The sequence below is a fragment of the Dendrobates tinctorius genome, unplaced genomic scaffold (genome assembly GCF_039654945.1).
Source record: "Dendrobates tinctorius isolate UK_male_01 unplaced genomic scaffold, ASM3965494v1 ptg000016l, whole genome shotgun sequence".
NCBI lineage: Eukaryota > Metazoa > Chordata > Amphibia > Anura > Dendrobatidae > Dendrobates > Dendrobates tinctorius.
Genome location: NW_027361684.1, coordinates 10,067,210 through 10,088,568, shown reverse-complemented (window position 1 = coordinate 10,088,568; position 21,359 = coordinate 10,067,210). Strand labels below are relative to the sequence as shown.

General features: G+C 42.6%; 1 protein-coding gene across 3 annotated transcripts in view; it reads left to right on the top strand.

Moving 5' to 3' along the window:
* BLMH (bleomycin hydrolase) overlaps positions 1 to 21,359 on the top strand; it is a 120,079-nt gene that overhangs the window by 88,629 nt on the left and 10,091 nt on the right. For all 3 annotated transcript variants that reach the window (XM_073565431.1, XM_073565434.1, XM_073565433.1), the window contains exon 11: positions 5,179 to 5,248. In XM_073565431.1, the coding sequence (XP_073421532.1) occupies positions 5,179 to 5,248 (70 nt within the window). The remainder of the gene's footprint in view (positions 1 to 5,178; positions 5,249 to 21,359) is intronic.

The window sequence follows — 21,359 nt, the reverse complement described above, 5'->3', positions numbered from 1 at the left end:
ACATTCTTCCAAAACGTTTTAGGCTTTTCAGGTAAGTTTTGGCAAACTCCAGCCTGGCTTTATGTCTCGGGGTAAGAAGTGGGGTCTTCCTTGGTCTCCTACCATACTGTCCCTTTTCATTCAGACGCCGACGGATAGTACGGGTTGACACTGTTGTACCCTCGGACTGCAGGGCAGCTTGAACTTGTTTGGATGTTAGTCGAGGTTCTTTATCCAACATCCGCACAATCTTGCGTTGAAATCTCTTGTCAATTTTTCTTTTCCGTCCACATCTAGGGAGGTTAGCCACAGTGCCATGGGCTTTAAACTTCTTGATGACACTGCGCACGGTAGACACAGGAACATTCAGGTCTTTGGAGATGGACTTGTAGCCTTGAGATTGCTCATGCTTCCTCACAATTTGGTTTCTCAAGTCCTCAGACAGTTCTTTGGTCTTCTTTCTTTTCTCCATGCTCAATGTGGTACACACAAGGACACAGGACAGAGGTTGAGTCAACTTTAATCCATGTCAACTGGCTGCAAGTGTGATTTGGTTATTGCCAACACCTGTTAGGTGCCACAGGTAAGTTACAGGTGCTGTTAATTGCACAAATTAGAGAAGCATTACATGATTTTTCGAACAGTGCCAATACTTTTGTCCACCCTCTTTTTTATGTTTGGTGTGGAATTATATCCAATTTGGTTTTAGGACAATTCTCTTTTGTGTTTTTTCATTTAAGACAAATTAATTGAAGATAATAATAACAAAGAATTTGTGTTTGCAATCATTTTCAGGAAGAAACTGAGTATTATCTGACAGAATTGCAGGGGTGTCAATACTTTTGGCCACAACTGTGTGTATATGTGTGTGTGTGTGTGTGTGTGTATGTATATATATATATATATATATATATATATATATATATATATATATATATATATATATATATATATATATATATATATATATATATATATGTGTGTCACTGACATCTACATATCTATGTGTATATTTTAACATGTCACTCTGTGATTTTACTGGATGCGGCAGATGAATTGCCTGCTTTTCAAAGGATATCGGTGCGTAATAATCGGACAGCTCTCGCATGGTCTGAGTATTGTGCGATTTTTATTTTTAATTTTTTTCTCGCACCCATAGGCTTGCAATGGAGAGTCTCGGTGTCAATCGCAGCCTGCTGCGATTTTTACACGCACGTCGAATACGCTTGAGGAAAAAAGCTGACATGAGCTGCCCCATAGTTTAAAACTGTGCCGTGTGCTATGGAATGTTTTTTCGCTTAGCATTCGGCTGTATTCTACGGTAGTGTGACTCCGGCCCGACTGACAACAGCATTTAACAGGCTAGCAATTTGGACAGAGCTTCTCTCCACTTGCAATTAAGAGGCAAATGAGAGCTGAATAACACAGTCCTCATTGGCCGGCAAAGATGTAGGGCAATTTCCAAGACAATAGAAAAATTTGATTTAACAACCACTGATATGTATTGAAACAGTAGCCTCTAAGGTGCCTTATTCCCTCATCTCCATTTTAAAATGCTGATTGAGAGTAAGTGAATATCGTTCCCCCAGCATCCAAAAATCTCCAGTCTCGGCTTTCTTCATGAAGGGAAATGGTGGGTGCATGTGTAGTGTGCCTGCTGAGAGCTGCCGGCCGGCACCCATCAACAGCAGGAATTTTTCAATTGGTTCCTGACTTTTGATCTCTGTGGTAGACCCTATCACAGTAATCAAAAAAGCCCAATAATTAGTAAATCATACTCCCTGTGTCAACCACTTAGTCAGATTATTTTTGTTATATTTTATAATTTTTATTTCTTTAATTCTTTGCCATTAGATTTGGGCTTAGGCTACTTCCACACATCCGGCTTTTGTATTCCATCGCCGTGCGACGAAAAGCCTGAGAGCCGGATCCGGGATGAAGCGCTGACACCGTATTGTCCTCCGTGGCCGTATATGGTGCTCCTGAGACCTGAGATTTAAAGGAGAGAGAGAGTTTTCTTACCCCGCTGGGCACTTGTGGGGTTAAAACTCAGTGTCCAGGCATGCGCTCTGCAAAAAAAGTTCCGGCGCTGCAAGAAAACGTCTCAGGGAACATTTTTTTGCAGACGCGCATGTTTGCCGTATCCGGCTAAAACCGGAGGCGCCGCATGTCCATCCGGCACGATGCGGCGATCATTACATTCTATGTGAACAAAACAGATCCGGTACCGGATCCGCTTTTTACAATTTTCGCCGCATCGTGCCGGATTGCAAAAGTCGGATGTGAGAAAGTAGCCTTAGGGTTTATTCATAAGTAAAAAAAAATTATGACGATATGACGACATATTCAATATGACTACCTAATGTTATCAAATTCTGTGTAGTACCTTTGGGTTAAAAATCCTCACTATACCCCATGATAAAACCCTTCAGGGGTGTAGTTTCCAAAATGAGGATGGGGTTTCCGCTGTCTGGGTTCTTTAGTATCACACAAATGTGACATGGTGCCCGCCATCTCTTTCAGTCAGTTTGTGTTCCAAAATTCAAATATTGCTCTTTCCGTTCTGAGCTCTGCCGTTTGTCCAAACATTTTGAGTACATGTGGGGGTATCGCTGCACTTAAAATAAAGTGGGTAACAAATTGTGGGGTCTACTTTTTGGTGTTACCGCTTGCAAAAAAAAAAAAATGGGGCTAAAGCAACAATTTAAAGGTAAAAAAAAAATTTCCATTCCACTTTGCATTAACTCTTGCGTAGCACATGAAGGGTTTAAAAATTTCCTGACAACAGTTTTGAAGTATTTGAGGGGTTCGTTTTTTAAATGGTATCACTTTTGGGGACGTTCCAATATATAGGCCCCGCAAATTCCATTTAAACCTGAATAGGTCTCTATAGAAACAGGCTTTGTAAATTTTGTTGAAAAAATGAGAGATTGTTGCTAAGGTTTTAACTCTTGTAACATCGTAACAAAATAAAATGACGTTTTAAAAATGATGCAGATGTAAAGATGACATATGGGAAATGTTATTTATTAATTATTTTATACAGTATGACTAACTGCTTTTAAGGATATAAAGATTGAAAGTTTGAAAATTGCGATTTTATTTATTTTTTTTTTTTTTTAAACTTTAGCCAAAATTGTGATATTTTCACAACTAAATGCAAGTCACAAAGATTACATTTTACCACTATCATAAAGTACAATATGTCACGAAGAAAACAATTTCAGAATCGCTGGAATACAATGAAGCTCTCCAGAGTTATTACCACATGAAGCGACACTGGTCGGATTTCTAAAATTTGGCCTGGTTATTAAGCTCAGTCCCTAAGGCTACGTGCACACGCTGCGGAATGGGGTGTGGATTTGGCCTCGCGGATTTTGTAAAATCCGCAGGTAAATCCGCAGGTCAAAAGACCTGCGGATTATCCTGCGGTTTGGCCCTGCGGTTTATCATCTCCACAATGGTGGAGATAGGAAACCGCTGCGGAATCCGCAGAAAGAATTGACATGTAAATTCTTTCTGCGGTTTGAAAACCGCGGAAAAATCCGCACCGTCTGCACTGCGGTTTTTTATTCACATAGGGAATAATGGTACTGTACACCGCAGCAAAAACTGCTGCAGACCCGCAGCGGCCAAATCCGCTGCGGAACCGCAGCAGAATCCGCAGCGTGTGCACACACCCTTAGGGATTAAAGTAGTGTGGTGTCACATACAATAAGGGTAGGTGCACACTTGCAGTAATTGCCAGCACTTTTGACGCAATGCGCTGCCGGTTATTGAACGCAGGTGAATCCTCTGTGATCACCGAACTGTTCGGATTCACCACGCCCAATACATTGTACGGGTGACATTTATCTTGCAGAGGCTCACGTCTCCACAAGATAAATAGACATGCTGCGGACTGGAGAGACACGCCTCATGTCCGTCTCCGAGGATGATCTGCTGGCGTCTGTGGACACATAGTGGGCATGGGATTTCTTGAAATTCCATCCACTGTCCTGTAACATCTGTACGCTGCAGGTTGGACACTGCGCTAGTACGCAGCGTTTACTGACCGTGTGCACTAGGGTGACCGCAAAAAATCGATGTCGGAATTTTGTCCATCTGGACCCCACAAAACGATTCCCCTTTCCAGATATTGAGATAGCCAAAATTTGAGATCGATCAAACGACGTTAACCCGTGCCGCTCGTCGCTCAAAGTTTGAAAAAATCCAAATTGAGGTATTTTAAGATTTAGGTATTTTGCATAGTCTGTTAGACTATAAAGAATGTGACAACAACATTGCAGAAATAGCCCTGACCAAATTTTCAAACCATTTGTGGTATTTGAATGCAGAGTTGGTGGGATTATCGTTTTTTGATCCCACCATTACAGACAATGAAAAGTTGTTAATGGCTAATAAATTGCTCAGTAGCACAGATGAACCATCAGAGCACGCTAGGGTTGTAAATCCAAAAGTTAGGAAAGAAAAAATAAGAGGTAGGAAGTAACCGACTTTAACGACCTTCTGACAAAAGATGAAGAACAAAAGCAATATGTCCTGCAAGTTGTAAGCAAATGCCGAGCATTATATTCTGATGTTTCAAAAACTACTTTAACAAAAGCTCTAGAATAGATTAGATAACTATGTAAAATTATCAACTCATGTAGGTTAGCGTGCTCTGATGGTTCATCTGTGCTACTGAGCAATTTATTAGCCATTAACAACTTTTCATTGTCTGTAATGGTGGGATCAAAAAACGATAATCCCACCAACTCTGCATTCAAATACCACAAATGGTTCGAAAATTTGGTCAGGGCTATTTCTGCAATGTTGTTGTCACATTCTTTATAGTCTAACAGACTATGCAAAATACCTAAATCTTAAAATACCTCAATTTGGATTTTTTCAAACTTTGAGCGGCACGGGTTAACGTCGTTTGATCGAGCTCAAATTTTGGCTCTCTCAATATCTGGAAAGGGGAATCGTTTTTTGGGGTCCAGACGAACAATATTCTGACATTTTTTCCCCCCCATATGAGATCCGGTCACCCTAGTGTGCACCTACCCTAAGTGTTCACACCAAAAAAAAAAATCTACTGCAATAGTACCCAAAAGTCTTTGGTTGCTTTTAATCAAGTTTTCGGAGAGTTGCCCTTTTCTTATATTATTTCCAGCTACCCCATTAACATTGAACACTTTGTTTTAATATCTCCAGGATGGTCAAGAAGGAGAATTTGAAAAATGGCGAGTTGAAAACTCCTGGGGAGATGATCGCGGAAATAAAGGTAAATCTGGTCTGTCTTTACTGCTGCTATAATGGGTGAGATAAGCCTTGTTATGTGAGGATATTTTGATGCATTCTATCGGATCTTACATATTGTGCAGAGAATAACAGAAGCACGATTGAAATAGCAGGGGTGAGGCAGACGTTACATCTAGTTTTTGCCTTTTGGAGATTGTGGTACAGTAAAGGGTGTTTTACTGGATGGGAGATACATTTCTCCCAGCAGATTAATGTTTGGTCGGGTTTTTCCCTAAAGACAGGACCTGCAACGATGTCATGGTCACGTGATCAGCCCATGTGATGTCTACCTCACTTGTGGGAGGGGTTATGGGCTATGTAATGGAGGTTGGTGTTTGTCACATGGTGAGTGTGTCTGGAAGTTACAGGAACTTGGCTTGACTTAGCCTGAACTTGTATACTGGATCCCCGTGCTGCAGGACTATAGCAGCAAGACTCTCAACAACCCTGGGAATGGCACCTGGCAGATGCCGCAGGACCTAGCAGCTGCTTAGTTAAGCCCTTCCCGTGCAAGGGGGTGAGTCTGGGACCAGTGGTTTTCCAAGCTGGAGTACATTTGTTTTTCCCTTATTTTCTGTTAACCTGCTGTTTGCAAAGTGACATTAAACCACTGAAATTGGACTTTAAGCCTGTGTGTTGCCTCGTTACTGCAGCCCTGCCATTACCTACCAGAGCGAATACCTACAATAGGGATACTGAGCTCTGTATGGTTATGTGCACTTTATTATTGAGTCAGAACTTACAGATGTAGCAAACACCAGCTTTACTGCCATAACGTGCTACTTGGGTATATTATCATGTCTATGCAAGCCGCTTAGCGTGACCACTAGCGATGAGCGAGTGTGCTTGGATAAGGTGTTATCAGAGTATGCTCATGTCCTAATCGAGTATTTTTGGCGTGCTCAAAAAAAATGCTTGAGCCACTGCTGTGTGTCTGTTCAACAGCTGAAACACATGCAGGGATTGCCTAACAAAAAGGCACACCCTGCATGTGTTGTGGCTGTCGAACAGCCGTGAGACATTCAGCCGCGGGGACTCAAGCATTTTTTTTCGAGCACGCCAAAAATACTTAATTAGGACACGGCATTACTCTGATAACACCGTATTCAAGCACACACCCTCATCACTAATGGCCACTTATTATATTTTCACTGTCACTTTACAAATTTTAGTATAAATACCTGGACAACAAGGGGGTCGAAAATTGGCCCAAAAGTAATAGAAAGTACATGAGAGGTTAAGCAAAGTCCTGGATGATGAAGGGGGGCCAATCTTTGTGCATACACATCTAGACGAGTGCCACCGGTTCCCCTCTTGTGGTTATTTAGTCTAACAGTGTGTGATAGCCTATGTTTATTTTCATTCTGTCCCTTATGTAAAAGTATATATGTATGAAATATGATTGCTTTGACATTTTGGCTTCCTGTACATTCTGCTAAATCTGATGTATTTTTACAAACCCAGGATCCTGATAGGTATGTAATGAATAGCAGATCATGGAGACAAAACTTGTGTCTGGGGAGAAAGTGTAAATTGAAACTGCTTGTAGATTTTTTTACTTAAGAACCGCCTGGATAAGTTCTAATCAAAGCTAAATCCCCAAATCCTTGCAATGGCAAACTACATTATTAATTAGCAGAGGTTGCGGGGTTGCAGCGCAGACTGTCTGGAATGGACCTTGGTAAAGCGCCACAGAGATTAAAGAAAGATTCCATAGCTTATTATTGGATACTCCCATGTAGAGCCAAAGGTTTCTCTGTAGCAATGCCAGCAAATGCTATATATAAGATAGCAAGTTAGTCTTGATTTAGGTCTATAAGACAAGTTTCTCTGTAATTGTGACTGATGTATTAAATTAACGGGAACTTGTAATCAGAAAATTACCTATATATAATCGGGTTTGTTTTTTAGCCACAATGGTCAGAACCCGACCCAATCTTTCTCATCTTTTGTAATTAAGCGTCTATTGAGTGAGGGGGAGCAAAGTCAGCTGTGACCAGGCTCGGTCTGGCCTGGTGGGGTACCGGGTAAATGCCCGGTGGGCCCCGAGGGTCGCTGGGGCCCTTTAAAAATGCTGCCCCTTTAAATGCGTGGGCCCTTTAAAAGCCCGTCCCATGATTTGCAGGGACGCACGGGCACATACCATAGCGCCAGGGCCGCCACGCCCCCCATTCACGGAGCCACCGCATCACTAGGCTGTGTTCTTCTCTTCTGGCACAGGACCTGTGATGAGGTCACAGGAGGGGAGGAGTCAGTGGTCACATGATCAGAAGCCTCGGGTCTGCAGGTCTCTGCTGTGCAGGTTGTCATGTGCTGGATGAGGATCCGAGAGTTTCTGTGAGTGTGGGATCAGGGGGGGTTTACGGGGGGGGGAATGTAGCAGAGCTGTGTGTGTACGGAGCAGAGCTGTGTGTGTATGAGGTGTACGGAGCGGAGCCGCATGTGTATGAGGTGTACGGAGCGGAGCCGCATGTGTACGAGGTGTACGGAGCGGAGCCGCCTGTGTACGGAGCGGAGCCGCATGAGTACGAGGTGGACCGAGAGGAGCCGTGTGTGTACGAGGTGTACGAAGACAAGCCGTGTGTTTAAGAAGTGTACGGAGCAGCATGTGTATGAGGTGGACAGGGGAGCTGCGTGTGTACAGAGCAGAACCGCGTGTGTGTGTGTGTATGAGATGTACGGAGCGGAGCCGCATGTGTATGAGGTGTACGGAGCCGCATCTGTACGAGGTGGACAGAGAGGAGCCACGTGTGTACGAGGTGTATGTAGTGGAGCTGCGTGTGTACGGAGCGAAGTTGCACGTGTACGAGGTGTACGGAGCGGAGATGTGTGTGTATTTTGGCATGGAGGGGCCCCATTTGAAAGTTTGCACCGAGGCCCATAACTTTGTAGTTACACCACTGCATGTGGGGCGGTGCTGTATACCAATGGGGGGCTGTGCTGTATACCATGGTGCTGTAAAGCATGTGGGGCTGCGCTATATACCATGGTGCTGTGCTATATACCATGTGGGGCTGTGCTGTATACCATGGGCCTGTGCTGTATATCATGTATATAGCTGTATATACACTTGTCGCCTTGCTACACTTGTAAGGAGAGCTTTAACCCCTTCCTGACATGAGATGTACTATCCCGTCCACGGTACCCGGGCCCGTATGACCGGGGACGGGATAGTACGTCTACCGCGATCAGCGGCGCCCACGTGGTGAGCGCCGCTGATCGCGGCCGGGTGTCAGCTGATTATCACAGCTGACACCCGGCACAATGTGTCAGGGGCGGTCACGGACCGCCCCCGACACGTTAACCCCTTGCACACCGCGATCAAACATGATCGCGGTGTACCGGGGGTTAAAGGGAAGCATCGGCAGGGAGGGGGCTCCCTCCGTGCTTCCCTGAGCCCCCCACGGCAGCGCAATGTGCAGCGCTGCTGCGGGGGGCTCCTTTCCTCCAGGCCCCCGAATCCAAGATGGCGACGGGGGCCTTCGGGGGCCTGGGGAAGCTGGCTTCCTCAGTGCCTGCAAAGCGCAGGCATGAGGAAGCCTTGTGCACTGCCTGTGACAGATTGCTGATCTGTCACAGTGATCTGTGATGTGACAGATCAGCGATCTGTCACAGGACAGTGATGTCCCACCTGGGACTATGTAATAAAGTTAAAAAAAAATTAAAAAAAAGTGTAAAAATAAATTTAAAAAATCGCCAAATAAATTAGTAAAAAAAAAAAAAAATATTCCCCAATAAATTCATTTTTTGAAAATAATAAAAAAAAAAAACAATAAAAGTACACATATTAGGTATCGCCGCGTCCGTAACGACCTGCCCTATAAAACTGTCCCAATAGTTAACCCCTTTAGCGAACCCCTTAAAAAACAAAAATAAAAAACGAAGCAAAAAATAATGATTTATTATCATACCGCCAAACAAAAAGTGCAATAACGCGCGATCAAAAAGACGCATATAAATATCCATGGTACCGCTGAAAACGTCATCTTGTCCCGCAAAAAACAAGCCGCCATACAGCATCATCAGTGAAAAAATAAAAAAGTTATAACTCGCAGAATAAAGCGATGCCAAAATAATTATTTTTTATATAAAATAGTTTTCATTGCATAAAACCGACAAAAACATAAAAAAACGACCTAAATGAGGTATCGCTGTAACCGTACTGACCCGAAGAATAAAACCGCTTTATCAATTTTACCGCACGCGGAACGGTGTAAACGCACCCCCCCAAAAGAAATTCATGAAACGCTGGTTTTTGTTCATTCTGCGTCACAAAAATCGGAATAAAAAGCGATCAAAAAATTTCACGTGCCCGAAAATGGTACCAATAAAAACGTCAACTCGTCCCGCAAAAAATAAGACCTCACATGACTCGGTGGGTCAAAATACGGAAAAATTATAGCGCTCAATATGTGGTGATGCAAAAACTATTTTTACAATAAAAAGCGTCTTTTAGCGTGCGACAGCCGCCAAACATAAACGCCATAAATAGTAAATCAAACCCCCCGTTATCACCCCCTTAGTTAGGGAAAAATAATAAAATAAAAAAAATGTATTTATTTCCATTTTTCCATTAGGGTTAGGGCTAGGGGTGTGTTGGGGTAGGGTTAGGGTAGGGTTAGGGTTAGGGCTAGGGCTAGGGTTAGGGCTAGGGTTAGGGCTAGGGTTAGGGGCGTGTTGGGGTTCGGGTTGGAGTTAGAATTGGGGGTTTCCACTGTTTGGGCACATCAGGGGCTCTCCAAATGCAACATGGCGTCTGATCTCAATTCCAGCCAATTCTGAGTTGAAAAAGTCAAATGGTGCTCCTTCCCTTCCAAGCTCTGCTATGCGCCCAAACAGTGTTTTACCCCCACATGTAGGGTATCAGCCTACTCAGGACAAATTGCAAAACAATTTTTGGGGTCCAATTTCTCCTGTTACCCTTAGGAAAATAAAAAATTGGGGGCAAAAATATCATTTTTGTGGAAAAAAAATGATTTTTTTATTTTCACGTCCGAGCGTTATAAACTTCTGTGAAGCACTTGGGGGTTCAAAGTGCTCACCACACATCTAGAAAAGTTCCGTGGGGGGTCTAGTGTCCAAAATGGGGTCACTTGTGGGGAGTTTCAATAGTTTAGGTACATCAGGGGCTCTCCAAACGCACATGACACCCGCAGACCATTCCATCAAAGTCTGCATTCCAAAACGTCACTGCTTCCCTTCCGAGCCCCGACGTGTGTCCATACAGTAGTTTTCTCCCACATATGGGAAATCAGCGTACTCAGGACAAATTGGACAACAACTTTTGGGGTCCAATTTCTCCTGGTACCCTTGGGAAAATAAAAAAATGGTGACTAAAAGATCATGTTTGTGGAAAAAATACGAATTTTTTATTTTCACGCCCGGGCGTTGTAAACTTCTGTGAAGCACTGGGGGGGTCAAAGTGCTCACCACACATCTAGATAAGTTCCTTAGGGGGTCTAGTTTCCAAAATGGTGTCATTTGTGGGGGGTTTCCACTGTTTTGGTACATCAGGGGTTTTCCAAACGCGACATGGTGTCCGATCTCAATTCCAGCCAAAAACGTCAAGTGGCGCTGCTTCCCTTCCGAGCTCTGCCATGCGCCCAAATAGTGGTTTACCCCCACATGTGGGGTATCAGCGTACTCAGGACAAATTGCACAATAACTTTTAGGGTCCTGTTACCCTTGGGAAAATAAGAATTGAGGGTGAAAAGATCATTTTTGTGGAAAAAATATGATTTTTTAATTGTACCGCTGTACGTTATAAACTTCTGTAAAGCCCTTGTGGGTTCAAAGTTCTCACCACATATCTAGATAAGTTCCTTGGGGGGTCTAGTTTCCAAAATGGGGTCACTTGTAGGGGGTTTCCACTGTTTAGGTACATCAGGGACTCTCCAAACGTGACATGGCGTCCAATCTGAATTCCAGCCAATTTTGCATTGAAAAAGTCAAACTGCGCTCCTTCCATTCTGAGCTCTGCCATGCGCCGAAACAGTCGTTCCCCCCCCCACATATCAGGTATCTGCGTACTCAGGACAAATTGCACAATAACTTTTGCAGTTCAATTTCTCCTGTTACCCTTATTAAAATAAAAAAAATTGAACCTGAAGTATTTTTTTTATGAAAAAAAGTTAGATGTTCATTTTTTTTTAAATATTCAAAAAATTTCATGTGACACACCTAAAGGGTTAATAAACTTCTTGAATGTGGTTTTGAGCACCTTAAGGGGTGCAGTTTTTAGAATGGTGTCACTTTTGGGTATTTTCTATCATATAGACCCCTCAAAGTGGCTTCAAATGTGATGTGGTCCTAAAAATAAAATGGTGTTGTAAAAATGAGAAATCGCTGGTCAACTTTTAACCCTTATAACTTCCTAACAAAAAAAAATTTTGGTTCCAAAATTGTGCTGATGTAAAGTAATCATGTGGGAAATGTTAGTTATCAAGTTTTTTGTGTGCCGTATCTCTGTGATTTAAGGGCATAAAAATTCAAAGTTGGAAAATTGCGAAATTTTCAAAATTTTCGCCAAATTTCCGTTTTTCTCACAAATAAACGCAAGTTATTTGAATGAAATTTTACCACTAACATGAAGTACAATATGTCACGAGAAAACAATGTCAGAATCACCGGGATCCATAGAAGCGTTCGAGAGTTATGACCTCATAAAGGTACAGTGGTCAGAATTGTAAAAATTGGCCCGGTCATGAACGTGCAAACCACCCTTGGGGGTGAAGGGGTTAAACTAGAACAACATGGGAAGGGAAGCAAAAGACCAGAAAAAGCCATACACCTGACAAATGCTATTGAGAACTCTGCTATTAGAAGTGGAAAGGAAGAACAAAGACGAAAGAATCTAATTAATACAAATATTGGAGAAAGAGAAACCAATCACAAACTAAAATGTTTCTATACTAATGCACAAAGCGTGGGCAACAAACAAGGAGAATTGGAACTACTAACACAGGAAAAGAAATATGATGTAATTGGAATCACTGAAACTTGGTGGGACAATACACATGATTGGAATACAAGACTAGAAGGATACAACTTATTTGCAAGAAACAGACTTGATAAACGAGGAGGGGGTGTCGCATTGTATGTTAGAAACGCGTATATCTGCACAGAGATTGAAACTTCAGAGACTGGGAGTTCTGTGGAAACTGTTTGGGTAAGAATACAAGGACAGAACAATGGAAAGGACACCATTGTAGACATTTACTACAGGCCACCTGTGCAAGCTAAAGATATGGATGAACTCTTTATGCATCAAATGGCCAAGTTCTCCAAAAAATATGACATAGTTGTCATGGGAGATTTCAACTATCCAGACATTTGTTGGGAATCTCTCTCAGGCAAAACTAACAGGTCAAGGAAATTCTTATCCTCTCTTGCTGACAACTTTATCTTCCAAAAGGTAAGGGAGAAAAGGGGAACTGCTACCTTGGATCTAATCCTTATAAACAGGGAGGAAATGGTTGAGGAGGTAAAAGTGGCTGGGACCCTAGGAGGTAGCGACCATGCTATTTTAGAATTTTGGATAACTAGAGGCGGAAGACCTCTGAAGACTCAGACGTCAAGGTTAGATTTCAGAAAGGCAGATTTTAAGGGATTCAGAAAGAGAATTGGAGGGATCCAATGGCTGGATATCCTTAAAGACAAAAATGTCCAGGAAGGATGGGAAATCTTGAAAAATGAAATTCTCAAAGCACAGTTGTTAACAATTCCGAAAAGAGGGAAGAATAGGAAGCATTTAAGGAAACCAGGATGGATGAACACAGAACTTAAGCACATGCTAAAAAGGAAGAAAAAAATGTTTATAAAATGGAAAGAGGGAGGCATATCTAAAGAAGAATATAATGCTGTCTGCAGAACCTGCAGGGCACAAATCAGATTATCTGAAGCTGAAAATGAATTGAGGCTTGCAAGAGATGTCAAAAGCAATAATAAAGGATTTTGGGGATATGTCAAAAGTAAAAGAAAAGTCAAAGATGCTATAGGATTTTTACAGGATGAAAATGATGAAATGGTAAGACAGGATGTTGAGAAGGCTGAACTTTTAAATTCCTATTTTGCATCTGTTTTCTCTCAGAAAGGAAATGTAACATCAACTGTTGTTCACTGTCCTATTAAGGGAATAGAAGAATCCAGGATATCTATAAACAGAAAGATAGTGAGGAAACACTTAGCTAACCTAAATGAATTCAAGTCTCCAGGTCCAGATGAATTACACCCCAGAGTACTGAAGGAGATAGCAGAAGAAATTTTTGAACCCCTCTCCATAATCTTTGAAAATTCTTGGAGAACAGGAGAAGTCCCAGAAGACTGGAGAAGAGCAAATGTTGTTCCTATCTTCAAAAAGGGGAAGAAGGTGGACCCAGGCAACTATAGGCCGGTGAGTCTGACTTCTATACCAGGAAAGATCTTTGAACAAATTATTAAACATGTATGTCAATACCTGGATAAGAATGAAGTGATTAAACAGAGTCAGCATGGGTTTGTAACTAATAAGTCATGTCAGACTAACTTAATTTCCTTCTATGATGGTATCACTGATTGGGTGGATCAAGGAAATGCTGTAGATATAGTATATCTTGACTTCAGCAAAGCATTTGACAAAGTCTCTCATACAATCCTTATTGAAAAAATGACTAAGTATGGAATGGACAAGGCAACTGTTAGGTGGATTCATAACTGGCTTAGTGATCGGACCCAAAGAGTGGTCGTAAATGGCTGCACATCCAGTTGGAAGAATGTCTCAAGTGGGGTACCACAGGGCTCTGTCCTGGGCCCTGCATTGTTCAACATCTTTATCAACGATTTAGATGAAGGAATTGAGGGTAAACTGATTAAATTTGCTGATGACACAAAGCTAGGAGGGATAGCTAATACTAGAGAAGAGAGAGAGAGGATTCAAAAAGATTTAAATAAACTGGAGAAGTGGGCAGCAACTAACAGAATGGTTTTTAACAGGGAGAAATGCAAAGTACTACATCTGGGCAATAAAAATGAAAAAAGCATATATAGAATGGGAGGAATAGGGCTAAGTGACAGCACATGTGAAAAAGACTTGGGTATACTAATAGATCACAGACTGAATATGAGTCAACAGTGTGATGCAGCAGCAAAAAAGGCAAATGCAATTCTAGGATGTATTAACAGAAGCATACAGTCTAGATCACGTGAAGTCATTATTTCCCTCTATTCCTCTTTGGTCAGACCTCATCTGGAATATTGTGTCCAGTTTTGGGCACCACATTTTAAAAAAGACATCAACAAACTGGAGCAAGTTCAGAAAAGAGCGACCAGAATGGTGACCGGTCTGCAAACCCTGTCTTATGAGGAAAGGTTACAGGATTTGGGAATGTTTAGTTTGCAAAAGAGAAGACTGAGAGGAGACTTAATAGCTGTCTACAAATATCTAAAGGGCTGTCACATTGTAGAAGGATCAACTTTATTCACATTTGCACAAGGAAAGACTAGAAGCAATGGGATGAAACTGAATGGGAGGAGACACAGATTAGATATTAGAAAAAACTTTTTGACAGAGTGATCAATGAGTGGAACAGGCTGCCACGAGAAGTGGTGAGTTCTCCTTCAATGGAAGTCTTCAAACAGAGGCTGGACAGACATCTGACTGGGATGATTTAGCGAATCCTGCTTTGAGCAGGGGGTTGGACCAGATGGCCCAGGAGGTCCCTTCCAACTCTACGATTCTATGATTCTATGTGGGGCTGTGCTGTATACCATGTGGGGCTGTGCTATATACCATGGTGCTGTGCTGTATACCATGGGCCTGTGCTGTAAACCATGTGAGGCTGTGCTGTATACCGTGGTGCTATGCTGTATACTATGTGGTGCTGTGCTATATACCATGTGGGGCTGTTATATACTATGTGGGCTGTGTTATATACTTTGGGGCTGTGCTATATACTATGTGGATGTGTTATATACCATGGGGGGTACATTATACATTATTACATTATATTCTACAGTCTGTATGTTTTATAGGGGTCCTAATAGGAGGCCGACAGTCTGTATGTCTTTTAGGGGGCCTAATAATAGGCCGACAGTCTGTATGTCTCATAAGGGGCCTAATAGGAGGCCGACAGTCTGTGTGTCTTATAGGGGGCCTAATAGGAGGCTGATAGTCTGTATGTCTTATAGGAGGCCTAATAGGAGGACGATAGTCTGTATGTCTCATAGGAGACTTAATAGGAGGTCGACAGTCTGTATGTCTTATAGGAGGCCGAAAGCCTGTATGTCATATACGAGGCCAATATGCCGTACATACCGCAATATTGGCATCCTATATACAGTCATGGCCAAAAGTTTAGAGAATGACACAAATATTAATTTTTACAAAGTCTACTGCTTCATTTTTTCTAATGGCAATTTGCATATACTCCAGAATGTTATAAAGAGTGATCAGCTTAACAGCAATTACTTGCAAAGTCAATATTTGCCTAGAAAATGAACTTTATCCCCCAAAACACATTTCAACATCATTGCAGCCCTGCCTTAAAAGGACCAGCTAACATCGTTTCAGTGATTGCTCCATTAACACAGGTGTGGGTGTTGATGAGGACAGGGCTGGGGATCAATCTGTCATGATTAAGTAAGAATGACACCACTGAACACTTTAAAAGGAGGCTGGTGCTTGTCATCATTGTTTCTCTTCTGTTAACCATGGTTATCTCTAAAGAAACACGTGCAGTCATCATTGCACTGCACAAAAATGGCCTAAAGGTACTGTCACACTTAGCGATGTACCAGCGATCCCGACCAGCAATATGACGCGGTCAGGATCGCTGGTACATCGCTAAGTGGTCGCTAGTGAGCTGCCACACAGGCAGATCTCACTAGCGACATCGCTGGGGACGGGGATCGCTACTTACCTGTCACACCAGGCGATCCTGCGTCCTCCCGCTCGGCTCCACGCGTCGCTCGTCGTCACAGCAGGAAGCGCCGCAGGAAGCTGACGACGAGAAACAGTCCAGCCTGTTCTCGCGCGATCAGCGATAACCAGCGGGGGAGCGGGTTGTAGGTAAGTATCAGACATAGAGATATCGCTAGCAATATCGCTATAACGTCACTAGTTATAGCGATATTGCTAGCGATATCTCTTAGTGTGACAGGCCCTTAACAGGGAAGAGTATCGCAGCTAGAAAGATTGCACCTCAGTCAACAATCTATCGCATCATCAAGAACTTCAAGGAGAGAGGTTCCCTTGTTGCCAAAAAGGCTCCAGGGCGCCCAAAAAAGACCAGCAAGCGCCAGGACCGTCTCTTAAAAGTGTATCAGCTGCGGGATCGGGCTACCAGCAGTGCAGAGCTTGCTCAGGAATGGCAGCAGTCAGGTGTGAATGCATCTGCACGCACTGTGAGGCGGAGACTCTTGGAGCAAGGCCTGGTCTCAAGGAGGGCAGCAAAGAAGCCACTTCTCTCAAGAAATAACATCATGGACAGACTGATATTCTGCAAGATGTACAGGGAGTGGACTGCTGAGGACTGGGGTAAAGTCATTTTCTCTGATGAATCCCCTTTTCGATTGTTTGGGACATCTGGAAACCGGCTTATTTGGAGAAGACCAGGTGAGCACTACCACCAGTCTTGTCTCATGCCAACTGTCAAGCATCCTGAAACCATTCATGTGTGGGGTTGCTTCTCAGCCAAGGGAATGGGCTCTCTCTCAGTCTTGCCTAAAAACACAGCCATGAATAAAGAATGGTACCAGAATGTCCTCCAAGAGCAACTTCTCCCAACCGTCCAAGAGCAGTTTGGCGATCAACAATGCCTTTTTGAACATGATGGAGCACCTTGCCATAAAGCAAAGGTGATAACTAAATGGCTCAGGGAACAAAACATAGAGATTTTGGGACAATGGCCTGGAAACTCCCCAGATCTTAATCCCATTGAGAACTTGTGGTCAATTATCAAGAGACGGGTGGACAAACAAAAACCTTCAAATTCAGACAAAATAAAAGCATTGATTTTGCAAGAATGGACTGCTATCAGTCAGGATTTGATCCAGAAGTTGATTGAGAGCATGCCAGGGAGAATTGCTGAGGTCCTGAAGAAGAAGGGTCAACACTGCAAATATTGACTTGCTGCATTAACTCATTCTATCAATATAACCTTTTGTTACAGAAATATAATTGCAATCATATTATGAGTATGTGATAAAAACATCTGACAAACACACATAAAAACCAGAGGGCAGCAGATCATGTGAAAATATAATATTTGTGTCATTCTCTAAACTTTTGGCCATGACTGTACTGTACATACCACACTCTCAACCTCTTATAGAAAGTATCTGTTATAGGAGGCTGAGAGTGTGATCTGTATGATATATAGGAGGCTGAGAGTGCGGTCTGTACGATATATAGGAGGCTGAGAGTGCGGTCTGTACGATATATAGGAGGCTGAGAGCGTTCTCTTTTGCACACTGAACAGCTTGCTAAAAGGCACACGTTTTAGTGGGAGAGGCCAAAAAATGAACACGTAATAAAACAGTTTATGGTAGCCATAGGGTGTGCCCCTAGAGTCACTTCCCCTGGTGGGCCCTAGGCACCCCAGTCCGACCCTGGCTGTGACAACACCTATTGTGATTGATGGATCTTGTGTTATCAGGTCTATATAGAGGCTGTTACTTGTCATTTTAATCCTGCCTCTGATGAAAAAAAGCCTGCTGAAAACTCTTCCGGAAAGGAAATAGTCTAAAATAGGCCTTCTGGCCAGTGTGACATTGCAAGATTATAAATTTACCTCTCCTCGGTGAAGTCATTTATTAAACAACATTTATTCTAAAGGAAGCCTTCACTTTCCAGCTATGTTGATGATACCTTCTTCACTTGGTCTCTGCCTTATACATTGGTAGTAGGAGCAATACCAATCTGCTAGCTGGCTCATGTTCATTTAGTGTGTACCCACTACCTTCTCATTTATTATAACAAATGTCTACACGGTGGTCTGATTTAGTCGTTGTTTCTTTTCTCCAAAGTCCTTGTAAGCAAAAACTGTTAATCAAGTTTATAAAATGCATTTCTAGAAGAGCAACAATGGATCGGTGGATTAGCTTCCTATCTAGTTTGATTGATACCGGAGGAAAAACGTAGTGATTTCTAGAAATCTCCACCTGGAAATGGGAGGCTATCAACTTGCGGAAGTTTTGTTCAGTTGGGTGAGCATGTTTTGCAAGAGGCCCCCTTACAGAAACAAGATAAGGGCATTAGAGGAAATCCCAACCCCAAATAGACCTCCTTGTAAACACACAATGGTAGTGCTGATAACTAGAAAGTGTTTCAGGCTATGTTAAAATAAGTTGATGCAGAAGTTATTTAAAATGTGACGCGATTTTTCAAGTTATATTGAAAGTTCTAAAAAGAAAACAAACTAACTTTCAAACTCTTACTTTGTCTGCATTAGATGAAATTGCAAATAGGACCACCAACTGGACTGAAAATCCCAGAAATAGCTAAGGTTTAAATAATTAAACACAGGATATACTGAATCTCACAAAACTACATTTCAATCAACTCCACTTCTTTTGCTCTCTAAGGCTACTTTCACACATCAGTTTTTTTGCCGTCAAGCGCGTTCCGGCGTGTCGCCGGAGCGCCGGATCCGGCTCCAACTATGTAAAAACGAAAGAAACGGATGCGTTTTTCTGCCGGATCCGTCTAATCGATCCGGCAAAAACCGGGATCCGTTTCGTCCGGTTTTTAATCCGTTTTTCGCCGGATTACGACGAATCCGTTTTTTAAAAACGCCTATGGGGGTGCTCCAAAACATGATTGGCTACGGAAAACCTATTTTTACAGTGTTCCCAGCCCATCTTTCACAGTTTGTAGAGGAGCAAGTGCAGGTTGGAGAGAGAGAGAAGAGAAAGTAGCTGGCCGGCGAAGATGGACGTTGTGATAGCAAACATTCTGAAGAATTTGGTGGATTTCACTGTTGAAGCGAATCGTTTGAAAGCAATTGTTCTGGAGAAGGAGAGAAAAAGACAGCAGCGCATCATGCGTCAGCGCCGACGACGTTTGTGGATCAACCCCATCACAGCCAAGAGAATGACGCGTGGGGTGTATTCTACACTCTACATGGAGCTAAGAGGAAACCCTGAAAATTTTTTTGCATATGTTAGGATGAAAATGGAGAACTTTGATTTATTGTTGGAAAGAATTGGACACCTCATCAGAAGAAGTGACACATATTGCCGCTTCTCCATTTCACCGGCGGAGCGTCTGATGGTGACTCTTCGGTAAGCCATATTTATTTGATCTGCTCGCTTGAGAGCACACTTGCACTGAAATGTTGTTGATGGTCGTTTGTAATAATTGTTTTTATAGTATCCCCAACTGTTGTATTTGACTTATAACTGTTATGTTATTGCTGTGAATTGGAAATCATTTTAAACTTTTTTTTATTCACAGAGTCCTTGCAACTGGAGAATCCCTTTCGTCACTCCATTTCCAGTACAGACTTGGGATTTCCACCATATCTGGAATTGTGAAGTACACATGCCGTGCATTGTGGGACTCTTTAGTTGACGAATTTATACCAGAGCCCACAATGGAGAGATGGCTTGAAATTGCTGACAAGTTCCAAAAAATGTCAGTTTCCTAATTGCTTGGGTGCAGTGGACGGGAAACATATCCGCATCGTCAAACCTGCTGGATCTGGATTGGAATATTTTAATTGCAAGAAATATTTTTCCATTGTCCTCATGGCCATCGTTGATGCTGAATACAAATTTATAGCGGTTGATATTGGGGCAATGCCGACTTTTATTCCCCATTGACTTGCATTGGGGTCAGTTTTCGGATGAAACTCCGACTTTTTTTGCCCTAGTCGGACCAGTTTCATCCGAAACAAATTTTGTTTCATGAAACCCGATCCGACCAAAGTCGCTCAACTCTAGTAACCACATTATTTGAAATTTTTAACAAAGTGGTGTACCTTGTTGTTACCTACATGATGTTACCTTTGAACCAAAGTTGGGTACATGGATGTGTATTTTACCACAATATTTTTACATTTTTGGCAAAGTTGTGTACCTGGTTGTGAATTATACAAAGTATTTTACCTTCTTTACCCAAAGTTTTGTACCTGGTTGTGGATACCCAATCAATTTAACCCTATGTAAAGACATTTTTTTAACCTTTGTTTTACTATTTAACCTTTGAAATAAGAGACAACTTTGTGAACCAACAACATTTTTTTTTATTGTATTGGTATTAATCATTTTTTACTGAAAACGATTTTTATTAATCTGAAAAAATTATGAGTTTTTAATAGCAAAAAACTACAAATTAACATAGTGTTGGGTGGAGATAGTGCTGGAGGGGCTTCCACTTTGGGACACTTCAACATTGGGAGTGTGGAGAGAGGACTGGGATGGTGGTGGTGGGGAAGGATCGGTAGGTAAAAGAGGTGAAGGGGTTGTAAAAGAATAAGAATGGGAGGACATGTGGGAGGCAGAAGAGGTGTTGGAGAGGATGGTTGGGCAGGGACTGGAGGCTTAGAAGATGTGGTTGGGAAATGGTACGGGGAAGGATGTTGGAATGTGGCAGGTTGGTGGTACGGGGCAGTTTGGTGGTATGGGGGAGGCTGCTGGTATTGAATAGGAGGGGGGACAGAGGCTGAAGGGAGGGCAGGTGTGGGTGGAATTACCGGGGTGGGTGGAGGAGCTTGGGAGGTAACCTGCGCTAGAGCAGCGTGGCACGACTGCATTACATGCATCTGCTGGCCAGGAGATAGTCCCATCTATGCGCTCAACTACAGACCTGAAAAATGCGTGGTTTGGAGTTCGACTTGCATCTGAATGCATGCTTTGCAAAAGTGTTTTGACCTCAAGAATGCTGTTGCTGAGCATATTAAAGCCTGCGGCAATTTGCTCAGACAACACTTTGAGACAGTTTTGAAAAGATGCATTCAGATGCAAGAATTCAGGCGCATAGATCTTTTCCTGACCCCCTCTGCCACTGCTGCCCAGTACCTGCAGGTGTACTAGAGGTGGCAGCGGCAGAAGGGTAGGGTAAAGGGAAAGCTATTTCCTCACCAGCAGATTCATGGAATGGAGTTGGCCACGATGCT